The sequence below is a fragment of the Rhinichthys klamathensis genome, unplaced genomic scaffold (genome assembly GCF_029890125.1).
Source record: "Rhinichthys klamathensis goyatoka isolate OS25496 unplaced genomic scaffold, OSU_Roscu_1.1 h1tg000595l_1, whole genome shotgun sequence".
Classification (NCBI taxonomy): Eukaryota; Metazoa; Chordata; class Actinopteri; order Cypriniformes; family Leuciscidae; genus Rhinichthys; species Rhinichthys klamathensis.
Window position 1 is genome coordinate 2,487,825 of NW_026607051.1, and position 13,496 is coordinate 2,501,320.

Sequence of the window (13,496 nt, forward strand, 5' to 3'; positions counted from 1 at the left end):
GTTCATTAATGTGCATTGTCCCTATCAAATAACTAAATAAATTTTCAAGACCCCTGCTGGAGATAACGAGAACTTGCTGCACTGATGCTAACTAGCTTTCCACTGTCCAATCCCCCTGCTGGAGGAAACCTGTAGCTGCTGCCCTGACATTGACTAGCCTCTTAGGAAATACGGTTTGCTCCTCAGGGTGGTACGCAATTTTGGAGAGGCTGCTAGCGCCCCCTGCCTGTGACAATTAGCGTAGTCGGCAGGGTTCTGCCCTAGGTTTGAGTAACCGTAGACCTTTCAAATGTCAGACGACGGGGCACCAGCAGCACACCCCCAAGTTATGCCGGTCTTTATGGGCGCAAAAGTTCGGAGGACCAGGATCAGAGCTAAGGTTACAGGAATGGAAGTCACAGACAGAGTACCTGGCTGGCTTGCAAGGACTGAGTGAGCAGCAGAAACTACAATTTGTCCTGGGATCACTCGAGGGTGATGCAAAGAGAGAAGTCCAGGCCGCACCAGAAGATTCACGCAACAACTCAAAAGCTGTGTTCGACTTCTTGACCAGGCTTTATGGTGACGATACTCCAGTGGCTGCCCTGAGGGCCCAGTTCTTCAACTGCAGGCAGGGACCCAGACAATCTCTGTGTTCGTTCTCTTTACAGATGTGTGAGCAGTTCGCCCGGCTAAAGGGAAGACGTGGTCACGGCCTTGGGGGTGAGGATACCTTGCTGCGGGACCAGTTCCTCATGGGGCTCCGTGATGGGCCTATACGTCAGAGCCTAACTAGCTTTCCATTGCCAGAGACCCCTGCTGGAGAGAACGAGAACTTGCTGTGTTGATGCTAACTAGCTTTCCATTGTCAAGACCCCTGCTGGAGAGAACGAGAACTTGCTGTGCTGATGCTAACTAGCTTTCCACTGTCCAATCCCCCTGCTGGAGGAAACCCGTAGCTGCTGCCCTGACATTGACTAGCCTCTTAGTCCTCCTGGGAGTAATTCCTATCCTAAGACTCTTTTAATAATTTAATAAACATAAAACGTTTTGAACTTATTCTTTGTCCTGACTTCTTTGAGGGAATACGTTTTGCTCCTCAGGGAGGTACGCAATTTTGGAGAGGCGGAATTTTCAATTTGCGTTGCCTGAACCACATTTGTGTGCCTAATGTTTCAAATTTATTTAAATGAAAACGAAAAGAGGCAGAGTGGTGTTTTATACCATATTTCATTTTATTGTTGCCTAAAATGTACATACAGAGATAACCGGAGTAGCAGAGCGAGCTGAGTGGCGCTTTCAAGAACGCGCTGTTCCATTAGCAGAATTACCGGACCCGCGTCCTCTGGAGTCATTCTCCTGAGTCGGTCTTGGCAAGTCCGAACTTTGCGTACTTGGTATTGAGAAACGCCTAATGTCGGCGGCTCGGCACTTGTCTTCTTGTGACAAACATGACAAGAAGCAAGAACAAGATCTGCAGTATGTCATCCATTGTTGTTTTCTATGTCGCTTTTTTTGATGACGTTGATCGCTTCTTTCCGGCAAGCACCACGCCTATCAAGTAAGGGTACTGTTGGCGGTGGAAACGCTAGTTGGATCATGGTTTACCGACCCGAACCGAACTGTAGCCTACTGTACCGCACTGCTCAGTGGAAACGAGCCTTAACCCTCTGGGGTCCAAGGTGTTTTTGGGGTCCTTGAGATGTTTTGACATACTCTGACATTTGTGCTTTTTTCAGTTGCTTATAAACATATTACTGGCAAAGGTGTAATTACACTCTATTTAGCACACACAGGGCTACCATAATGTGTTATCAACATGTATGTACATTTTTGTATTTTTGAGAGAATATTGTTTATGCGTGGTTATTGAAAAAACTAAAACTTAAAGTTTCTGAAATAAGGCCACAAAACACATACTAAATATGTGTCGACAAGACTTTTGACTAATGGATGTTGTCGCCTAGAGTTTTTTCTTCAAAATGATCTGAAAATCATCCTGCCTTATCATTCACATAACACAATAGATTGGTTTAAATTTAAAAATGACACTTTTTGTTTGGAAAGGCAATATGCGCAGGGGTGTGACCTGCTGTGATTCACACCTGAGAAGACAATGGGCCCGCATAATGAGCGCATAATGGGGCTGCATACTAATGACCCTTTCATTTAGGTGTGTCACTGAGCCACAAGAATGCAATGACTATATATATATATATATATATATATATATATATATATATATATATATATATATATATATATATATATATATATATATATATATATATAAGCCTATATAATTCAAAATTGGTTCACAGTTCCAATTATTTATTTATTTTTCAAATTGTGCTTGCAAATTGTATAATATCAAATGTAAAAATTTATAGTAATTGTGCAGTTAATTATCATACTGTTTTTACAGAAAGTTTGGGAATGTATCCCAAATGTGTCACTAATAAAACACAATACAAATAATTTAAAGAGGAGGCTTATATTGAGCTTTTAAGATTTACCTAAGATTTATTTATATGTAGCCTACATATATTTTTGCTATTTTAATAAAAAGGTTACAATTACAACAACAATTAAAATTTTAACTATATTTCAAATGTAATCTTTCTTTGTATTATATACTAAAGTATACATTTTATCATACATATTTCACAGTTGCGGATTAATTAGTTTGAATATAGCTTACAATCGAACAAATACTATAATAACATCTTAGCAAACAAGCTTATTTGATGTGGCAGTATTTTACAGTAAAAACGACATCTTGTCTTTCATATGTAACATATCGTTTTTATGATTAGGACATATAAATGTTAATTTGCAGTTTAATACGTTGCTTATACAAAAATATTTTATTTCAACATATTTCAGTCGATTTTTACTCATCTCAGTATTGGAATATAGTTAGGTAAAAGCTGTTCATTCATTCACACACAAAAACGCGATTCAAACAGTCTTTTTGTTTACAGACACTATTCCATATCGCGATTAGCACAAAGCACTTGAAAATAAAGAATGTACCTATTTCCTCGGCTGGATCCGTTGCTCCTCCAAATGAAACTACCTGTAGCCTACTTCTGAGGTAATTTTTTCCAGGATTATTATTAAGATAGTACTATTATTCCTCACAGCGTCGTAAATCTGAGGCTCTTTCGGTGGTTATCCAGCTGATGTGGGCGTGGATCGCCTCAGAGCATTTGTGTTTGAATAGAGCGCGCGCTCCGTGGGCGTGGTCAAATTAACTTTAATGAGCTGAGACGAGAACGACTATCATCTCTCTCTTTTCGTACAGATTACATAAAATGAGAAAAAATTTTTTTTATATAAATTACTTCATTTAAAAGAAGATAATTCAGGCTTCATGCCTGTGTGCCTGTATACCTGTTTGACTGAGTATTTGCAGAGTTACAGATGATTTTTCGGACGCGTTTCAGAATGGACTTCACTGACAGTGAGAACGCAGAACGCGCATCATGTTTATTTTTCTTTATTAGGCGAAAAGCACAACACTTTGTTTTTATTATGAGGTTCCACAAAAAAAATACAAACTTAACAGGATCGAATGATGTACAACACTTATATGTAAGATCAAAATTAACAGAGTAATTTGAGTCTCTTTTGCACTGATAAGGAAAAAAGTGAGCTGGTATCGCCGGCGAGACCGCCGACCCCAGAGAGTTAAAATTCTTGGTAATAATAGGTTTGAAGTTTGCTGAACACCTACATTCATCTTTAGTAATTTGTATACCTACGCATCTGTGTTTGAATATTACCCTGATTTCAGCAAGTCTTTTATTCTCTATACGGACGCATCTCACCAGGCGATTGGCTCCGTGCTTGCACAACAGCAACAGGGTGTTGAAAAGGTGGTAGCCTATGCCAGTCATGTCCTAAGCACAACAGAGCGTAACTGGTCCACCTTTGACAGAGAATGGTGGGCTATTGTTTGGTCCGTTAGACATTTCTCACACTACTTGCAAGGATGCCCCTTTGTGATTGTTACTGACCATCACCCCTTGTTAGGGTTAAAGAAAATGCCCATTGATCGAGATCCAACAGGACGTAGGGTTGGGTATTGGAGCGTGGCGTGTACAATTGGGTCATAAAACACAGGAATGGCGTGCAGCACACAAATGCAGATTCACTATCTAGACGCCCGAGTCAAAGTGATACTATTCCTTCTGGTCCCTCAATGTCAGACAAACCAGAACCTTCTGTAGTCACTGCCCCTCTGACCGCTCATGCTGTCATAGACCTTTCTCAGACTTTGTCAGTCGATCTTGCACAGTGTCAAAAAAATGATGTCACACTGAGGATAGTGAGTGAATGGTTGAAGGAAGAAAAGAGACCCCCAGCTTGGGTTCTAAAGAAGGGGTCGACAGAGCTCAAAGTATACTGGCGACAGTTTGATAGACTGCATTTGCAGGATGGAAAAATCTACCGTTTTGCCTGTAACAGACCAAAAGAGTCACCCATTCTTCATGTAGTCGTTCCCAGTAAAGCTGTGCCCCAGGTGTTACCGTTTTTACATGGTCATTCCACTGTAGGTCATCTTGGTCATAAAAAGACACTTGCGAGGGCCAGGGAGCATTTCTATTGGCCATACATGGCTAGAGACATAGAGAACTACTGCCAACAGTGTGTTTCATGCCAATCTAGATCTATGCCAGTTCCTCACCGGGTTGCTCCCCTACAGACTATACATGCCAATCATCCTTTTGAAAAGGTGGCAGCTGACATTACTGAGCTTCCAGTGACTCCATCAGGCCATAGATATGCCCTTGTTCTTCAAGACTATTTCACCAAGTATGTGAATTTGTACCCTATGAAGGACCAAAAAGCGGTAACGGTGGGCCAACTGTATTTTTTAACAGTATGTCACAGAGCATGGTGTCCCTGAATGCCTTCATACAGATCAAGGCCGTCAGTTTGAGGCAGATTTAATCAAGGAGTTGTGTTCCAAGTTGGGTGTCACTAAAACAAGGACTTCTCCTTATCATCCTGAGGGAGATGGTTTAGTTGAAAGATTCAATCGCACCCTGAAAGACCAATTAAGTAAATGTCTGTATCAGCAAACAGAGCCATGGGATACCATGTTGAGGTTGTTATGGAATTTTTATATTCTATTTGATTTTTGGCTCCTTATTCCTGAGTTACGAGAACAGAGAATCTTGTTTTTCTGTATCATGTTTATACAGCTGGAAGGTTTGTGTGAGACACACAGCAGGTGGTTGGGCAGCGATCTCTGATTACAAATAGTGAGAAGACCCCCTGGTCTTGGAGGTAGTCATAAAGTTCCTTTGTTATAAGAACTAGCAGCCACTGTTCTGGGTCTCTCCAAACCTGCAGCTGGTCTGTAAGGATGGAGGGAACATTTGGGAACATCTATGCTTGCAAGAATAAAATACTTTCTTTTTATACAATTTGGAATCCCGTCTCTTAACGTGATGCTTTTTGTTTAATAATTGATTTTGCCACAACAAGGTCCATTCAGTTCTCTTACAATACCAGTGTGCACAGCAGTACTGGATACACCCCTTTTTTCCTTGTTCATGGATGTGACGCCAGACTGCCTGTTCATTTACTCTTTCCTTGTCATACTGAAGCTTCTAGTGCCTCTGCTGGCACCCCAGCAGAGTATGCTACATCTGTCTACAGGAAGCTGCAGTTTGCATTCAAGTTGCGTCAGGAGAATCAGGAACATGCTCACAAACAGCAAAAAGCTCAATATGACAAAAAGGCCAAATTCACCACGTACAGTGTGGGAGACTTGGTTTGGCTGAATGATCCTGCTCATTACCGATGTATACTTGCCCCACCCTGGAAAGGACCCTACATTGTAGCACAAATTGTTCAGCCTGCCGATGGTAATGCTGTGCTGTATGCTATTCAGCCAAAAGGTTTTCCTGAAAAGACACCGCAAGTGGTACATCATAATCGTCTCAAACCCTACCTGCCTTCCACATATCCGCTGGGGCGAACAGTATTAGATGCATAATCTCCCATTGCACAGACTGTGGAAAAGGAAGTACCCCCTAGTACTTCTAATTCTTCTACACTTGCTGTCCGAGAGAACTTGCCTTCTGTTGTCTTTACTGGAGAAGTCCCCAATCAGAGTCCAACTAGGTCATTGCTTTTGGGACAGTTACCGCTGAGCTTAACTCAAAACACTGGACAGTTTAATGTCCCTCAGCCTGATAATATGGACACTGTAACCTCAAAAGTGGGCTGTTCTAGTGCTGTGGCTCCACATGCTGATTTAGACTCTAGACCGTTAGGTCGCAGGCCTGTCAAATTGCCTGCAAAGTTCAAAGACTATGTTGTGAAGTGAAAAAAAAAAGTATCCATCCTTTGCTTTATAACTTTCGCTGAAATCTGTCTTGGACTACAGTCTTGGACTACAGACCATATTGTGTTCATGGAAACTTTTGGTTTTAGTGCACCAATAATCTGCACAATGCTTTGCCTGGTTTATTAATGGCATTGTTGTTTTCTGTTAGTTGAAAACGTGGACGTTTTTTTTCCCCACAGGGTAACTAATGTGAAGTTTCTTTTGTTTAATATTCATTGTATTTTATTTTTTACATATTTTTGTTAAGGACTTTTATTTTGGTGTTGAATCCTCAGAGAGAGGATGATGTAATGAGAAGCGGGAGTGCAAAAAGGGGAGGGGTAGAGAGAGTGCCAGCGAGGAGTATTGTTGTGTTGCTCTGCTCTCCTTAGACTCTGCTCTCAATAAAAAGTTATTAGTCGTCAATATTCCAGTCCATCGTCTTTATTGAAACCAATCCACAGGCAGCTAAACCCCACGCCTTACAGTAGTACAAATTACCATTATGTAGAATATTCTAGTAGGCTACTTCACTTTTACTTGTTCCCATGTTCTACAAGTGGGTGGTGACTCTGACATTACAATGAACAAAGTAATTAATTATTTAGAAATTATTAAAATACAAAAATATATACTGTAATAAAAACATCTAACATGGTCACTACAAACTTAATTTGTCTGCTACTTTTTGCCAGCCCTCTCTCATGGCTTTTGCACACTTTGAGGTGTTCCCTGGCGTTTTAATTAAGTTTTCAAATTCAGCATATCCTTCAAGCAATAACTCTTGCTCTGCCGCGGTGAAAAACTGAGCGTGCTCTTTGGCCACGGTGAGCAGCCAATAGCAGCGTTGCTGATCAATGTTTCTACTATCGATACATATCCCCTTTTAAACCAGTGCATGAACTCGCAATTATCTCAGATAACTCAATCCAGCTATAATAATCATAACCGGCAGGTGTGTTTGAAGAACCTAATTAGCCGGATCATGATGAGCACGATGATATTATCTTGGATGTCTCGTTTGATCTCGGATGTTTTAAGCAACGTACGAAGAACGGGTCCCAGGTTGACACTTCAGCGTGAGAAATCGGGGGTGTGGCGTGTGAGCGTGTGAAACCAATCAAATGCGTGTGTCTCACGGCCAATGCGTGAGAGTTGGCAGCTCTGATTAATGTTGCAGAAATGTTTTGTCCATGCCTTTCAACTTGCGTGTGCAAAATTCAAAATTGAATGAATGTGTAGCAATTTGTACAAATAGAGAAATTTTTGTGAATACAAATGTTTTCTTTTGTATTAGTGTATCATAATTTGTGCATGCAACAAAGAAGATGTGCATGAGTCGATCTCATTTGATTCATTTGGATTTTGAGACTTTCTTTTCGCTGTTTTTAAGCATTTCACAACCCACACACAAACAACTACAAATGAATAGGCCTGGTGCTAATTATTAATGTGTGCACAACTACCCATTTATTTGACAAATTCACAAATGTGCGTCGCTACATTTAAACTAATACAATACAACTTGTGTGTGCAAAATCCAGAATCACATGAATGTGCAGCATTTTGTACAAATAGAGACATAGGCCTAGTTGTTAATACAAAACCTCAATTTTGTATTAATGTAGGCCAGAATTTGTGCATGCAACAAGTAAGATGTGCATTTGTGGATGAGGTGACACGTGTGCATTCATTGACTCGTTTCTGAGTCGATCCTTTTTGATTCATTTGGATTTTGAGACTTTCATTTCGCCGGTTTCGTCTTGCAAGATCCACACACACTGTCTGAGAAAAGCTGCTACCACTAGATGGCAGTATAGCTGCTAAAACAGACAACGGCCGCGTAATCAAGCGTTCTTCCACATTTAAGACGCTTAAAGGAGCTGTATGTAAGATTGTGGCCAAAACTAGTACTGCAATCACTGTCAAATTACTGTAGAGTGGTGTATCCCTTCCCCCTCCTCCCTGACTCGAGGTTGCCAGATCGGCAGCAGGATCCAGCAGGAACGTGACGAGCTGCAGCTGTGGTAACTAGAGCAGACCTGGCAACCCGGATGCCGCAACACTACTGACTTTGTGATTGGTAGATAGGTGGAGGGTGGAGCATCAGACCAAAACACAACATGACAACATCAACATCAGTTGAGGGCTGCAACTGCACTTTTTAAATGACAATATCCTGGCCAGACTACTGTTGTCAGTGATATAAGTATTTGAAATGTACATGATTTCTTAATGTCTAGTGACATTTCAGGGCCATTTTATGATTAATTGAAATACATTTCTTACATACAGCTCCTTTAATGTGAGTGATATTGAAGTGTCAAATTTAGTACACAATATAGGCCTACCTTATTAATAAAGCATACTTTATAGAGGCAATCAGATTATGAACAACACCCATAGAAAACCATTATAAAACGCTTCACGTGCAATAGCGCATTGGGCGTTCAATAAGGCATATCAGCTACTGAGTTTTAATATCACCGTCTTACTGCATTGACGTTAAGCTTTTTCGTAATAATAGGCTCTATGGGAGGAAAACTATATAGCCTATACAGAGCCTATATGAATGCGACGCGCAACGTTTCACGTTAATGGCATTTTCCTTCCTGAGCCTGTTAAAAAGAAAAAGCTTAACATGAAATTTCGCAGGTGCGTTCATATTATAGGCTTATTTTTTATGACTACACATTGTAGGCTACAAGCTTTGGAATTTGAAAATGTCTGTTTTTCAGTGGTGGAGGAAGTACTGGATCTCAGTACTTAAGTAAAAGTACAAATAACCAGAGACATATTTACTTTAGTAAAAGTAGAAGTACCACAATGACAACCCTACTTAAGTAAAAAGTACCTGATTTTAAATGTACTTAAGAAAAGTGTCTGTAATGACAACATTTCGTTGACTAGTTTTGGATAGATTATAAAGTTTTTACTAAAATAGACATCAAATAAGCTTTTGTTAGACAGTTTCTGCTCATATGTTAAATATATAGTATGTTTTGTCAAAAATAAACTAATAAACTGTTATAGTGTTTGTTCCAATGCAAGCTATATCAAAATAATGAATAATGAATCCTTAACTTTGAAATATGTATGATAAAATGTATTGGCCTACTTTAAAAAATAATACTTTATACAGACATTTATGGAAAAAGATGTTGTGTTTGTCTATTTAAACAATATAAATCAGAGTCGAGACAACGATGGGCAATTCTTCTTTTGTATTTTTACTGTGCAACATCGAACAACAGGCTGGCCAACCAAATTCTATCATGAGTTAACCTTGAGTGGCCAAGTAGTGCTTATTCCTGAGTTTACTCTTAAGTGCATCCTACTCAATACAGACGGTTTGGTGGTTTCCGTACCCGGGTAGGGTAACGTTTCTCTTCACAGGTTGGAGTTAGTGCTTGTGGCACTTTACTGGAAACTACAGTATCATCTTGAAGTGTTGTTGCATCATTTCCACTGGAAACAGTATCAGTAGTGGTGAATGGAACACTCGCACTTTCCAGAGGAACATCTGATCTTCTCAACTGATCAATGTGTCGTCTCCAGATAGTATCTGGTGCAATCTCAACTGTATATGAGAGTGGTCCTGTTCTTTCTTTGACCTTTACAGGTGTCCATTTATGATCTCCTCTGTAGTTCCTAGCAAGCACACTCTCTCCTACTTCCAACTCTCTGGTTTTTCCTCCTCCTTGTGATTGCTTCATCTGTCTGTCATGTACAGCCCTCCTCAAATTGGGTTTCAACAAATCCAACCTTGAACGTAAGGCTCTACCCAGGAACAACATGGCAGGTGTTCGGTTTGTGGTGACATGAGTTGCATTTCGATATGCAAACAAGAAATTGTGGAGCTTCTGGTTCAGTGTGATCTTTTCGCTTGTCATGGCCCGTAGTGCATTTTTCAAGCTTTGCACAAATCTCTCAGCTAAGCCATTTGTAGCTGGATGGTAGGGCGCTGAGGTCACATGTTTGATTCCATTGTTCTTTAAGAAGATCTGGAACTCCTCATATATAAACTGGGGACCATTGTCACTCACCAGCTGTTCTGGTACACCAGTCCTTGCAAAAAGTTCTCTCAGAACCGTCACAGTTTGGGCGGCGGTTGTGAAGGTCATACTTCTGGCCACTTTGAACACGCATTGACCACAACCAGAAATGTGGTGCCCATGAAAGAACCCGCAAAATCAACATGGATCCTTTGCCACGGTAACGCAGGCCACTCCCAAGGATGTAGAGGTGCAGCCTTTGGCACCTTTTGCACATGTTGACATCCTGAACAATGCATGGCGAGCTGCTCGATCTGCTGATCTATTCCAGGCCACCATACAAAGCTTCTAGCAAGTGATTTCATCTTTACCACTCCTAGATGCCCAACATGAAGCTCCTCCAAAACTCGAGTTCGCAACTTAGGAGGTACAACAACTCTTAATCCCCACATGATGCAACCACCATCCAGAGTTAGTTCATCACGGCGCTGATAAAATTGTGTGAAACGAATCTTCTGCTCTGCATTCCAGCCAGACTGTATAGCTAAATATACCTGAGACAATGCAGGATCTCTCCTGGTTTCTCTCCGACTAATTTCGTCTGTAACAGGAGAACTCTCAAGCTGAGCAATTGTAAAAACGTCCAAAGGTGTGCTTACGTTCTCTGTCTTTGAATCACACCCATCCAATGGTAGAAGTGATAGCCCATCAGCATTAGCATGTCTGTGTGTTCTTTTGAATTCAATCTGATATCTATGTCCTCCAAGAAACAACGCCCACCTTTGAATCCGTGCTGCTGCAGTCAGTGGAATTCCTTTCTGAGGATTGAAAATGGAAACCAATGGCTGATGGTCCGTAACCAAGGTAAAGTTGTTTCCATACAGATACTGATTGAATCGTTTTACGCCTCATACCAGGCTCAAAGCTTCCCTATCAATCTGTGCATAGTTCTTCTCTGTAGCACTGAGGGAGCGTGATGCGAAAGCTATGGGGCGCTCCGTTCCATCACCCATCACGTGTGACAACACCGCCCCTATGCCGTATGGTGAGGCATCGCATGCCAGCTTTAGTGGCTTGTGCGGGTCATAGTGAGTCAGAACTGTGTCTGACATCACTAGTTTCTTTGCTTCCTGAAAAGCTTGCCTGCATTGCTTTTTCCAAGTCCATTTCTTTCCTGCTTGTAACAGGGCATTTAGAGGATGGAGAACAGTAGCCAGATTTGGCAAAAACCTGTTGTAGTAATTGACAAATCCAAGGAAGGACCTCAATTGCGAGACATCTTCCGGTTGTGGAGCCTCTGCAACAGCTCTTAGCTTGTCGTGACACTTGTGCAGACCATTCACATAAATTTTATGTCCACAATACGTAATGGTGTCTTTGAAAAACTCACACTTGTCACGTCTTGCGCGCAGTCCATACTCTTCCAATCTCCTTAAAACCCGTGCTAAGTTCTCCAAGTGACCACTGTCACTGTCACCTGTGATGATGATGTCATCGAGGTAACATTGGGTACCAGGGCAACCCTGAAGTACCTGATCCATAGCCCTTTGCCATAAGGCCGGTGCTGAGGCGACGCCGAAAACAAGCCTGTTATAGCGATACAAGCCCTTGAAAGTATTGATAGTCAAGAACACTTTTGAGTCCTCCTCCATTTCCATCTGTAAATATGCTTCCGCCAAGTCTATTTTACTAAAGAGCTGTCCACCTGCAAGTGTAGCAAAAATATCCTCTATTCTTGGTAGTGGATATTGTTCTGCCTGCAATTCAGGGTTGACAGAGACTTTAAAATCCCGGCAAAGTCTAACAGTTCCATCTTTCTTGGCAACAGGAACAACTGGAGTTGCCCAGGGACTCCAGTCAACCTTTGAAAGTATTCCTTCAGCTTCCAACCGATCCAGCTCATTTTCCACTTTCTGGCGAATAGCATAGGGAACAGGCCGCGCCTTGTGAAACTTGGGTACTGCATTCTCATTCAGGGTTATCTTTCCTTTTATATGCTTCAGCGTTCCTATTCCCGACTGAAACACAGCTACAGCCCCATCCAGCACTTTTTCCAGCTTCATTTGGGTGCACTTCGATGAAGGAACTGTGACTTGCAGACGTTTTATGGATTTCCAGTCCAGCTGCAACTTTCTCAACCAGTCACGTCCCCAAAGTGCTGGTCCCTCTGTTCGTACTATGTATAGATCTAATTCACTCTGTTGATCATTGTACATTACAATCACAGGCATCACCCCAAGAGGGATTATGGGCTCACCAGTATATGTTTTCAGTTTAACAGGCAATGGCTTTAATTTAGTCGTTTTGAAATGTTTTTCAAACTCGTGCTGTGACATCACTGATACAGCGGAGCCTGTATCCAATTCCATTCTGATTGTCTGTCCATTCACTTGAGGTGTAAGCCAGATTGCTTGTTTTAAGTCACTTTTCAGCAGGGACGTGCACAGGAATTTTGTGGGGCAGTTGCTCTGACCTGAAAAAAGGGCACTACCCCCAAAACTCACGGGCTATATGAAGGAATATATTCAGTTGAATTTTGCCCATACAAATCGCCTTATCTGATCGTGTTTATGTCCAAACGCAATGCCTCATATTATGGTCTTATTATTATTTATAAAGATTGCAAACGTCAAAGATGACAGGTTTATGATATACAACTTTGCAGTATACAAAATGTATTAACAATATGTTAAATGTCACCAAAACACACATGAGAAAAAGAGTTCCTCATATTATTGTTTATTTTTTTTTAATTATTATTATTATTATTTTTTATTTTATTTTTTTTAAATAAATAATCTGGATTGAATTGACAGATGGGGAAAAACTCGCTTCTAATAAAATAAAAAAACGCTTAGATTTCGGAAAAAATACAATCCTTTTTTAACCTTTTGGCTTCCCGTACATTCAATTGTGCTTTTTGCTCATCTGGGCAACTACGCATGATTTGTAGTATGATTGCGTAAAGGGAACAGGAATTCCGGTAAGGAACAGAATCGACTGCTACACCCAGTGCCGATCCTGACCTCCCTGGGGCCCTAAGCAAAATTCTGCTAAGGGGCCCTCTACCTGACCTGTGATGTCGTGAGCTATGTAAACCATTTGCCATTGCCACAGTCACACCTGACACTTCAGCGCTCCCATACAATCCTCCCTCCTTTAAACAAAACAGTCAA

The 13,496-nt window shown here is 41.1% G+C and overlaps 1 protein-coding gene and 1 pseudogene across 1 annotated transcript; both read right to left on the bottom strand.

Moving 5' to 3' along the window:
- Positions 1–9,663: 9,663 nt before the first annotated feature.
- On the bottom strand, positions 9,664–11,833 carry LOC130075664 (uncharacterized protein K02A2.6-like; annotated as a pseudogene).
- On the bottom strand, positions 11,229–12,746 carry LOC130075654 (uncharacterized protein K02A2.6-like). Its single transcript, XM_056240397.1, has one exon. The coding sequence runs from the start codon at positions 12,687–12,689 to the stop codon at positions 11,229–11,231; it is 1,461 nt and encodes a 486-aa protein (XP_056096372.1). The 5' UTR covers positions 12,690–12,746.
- Positions 12,747–13,496: the final 750 nt, after the last annotated feature.

Bases quoted from the DNA above. Each gene is read 5' to 3' on its own strand.
- LOC130075654 (XM_056240397.1), bottom strand. From the start codon at position 12,689: ATGGAATTGGATACAGGCTCCGCTGTATCAGTGATGTCACAGCACGAG.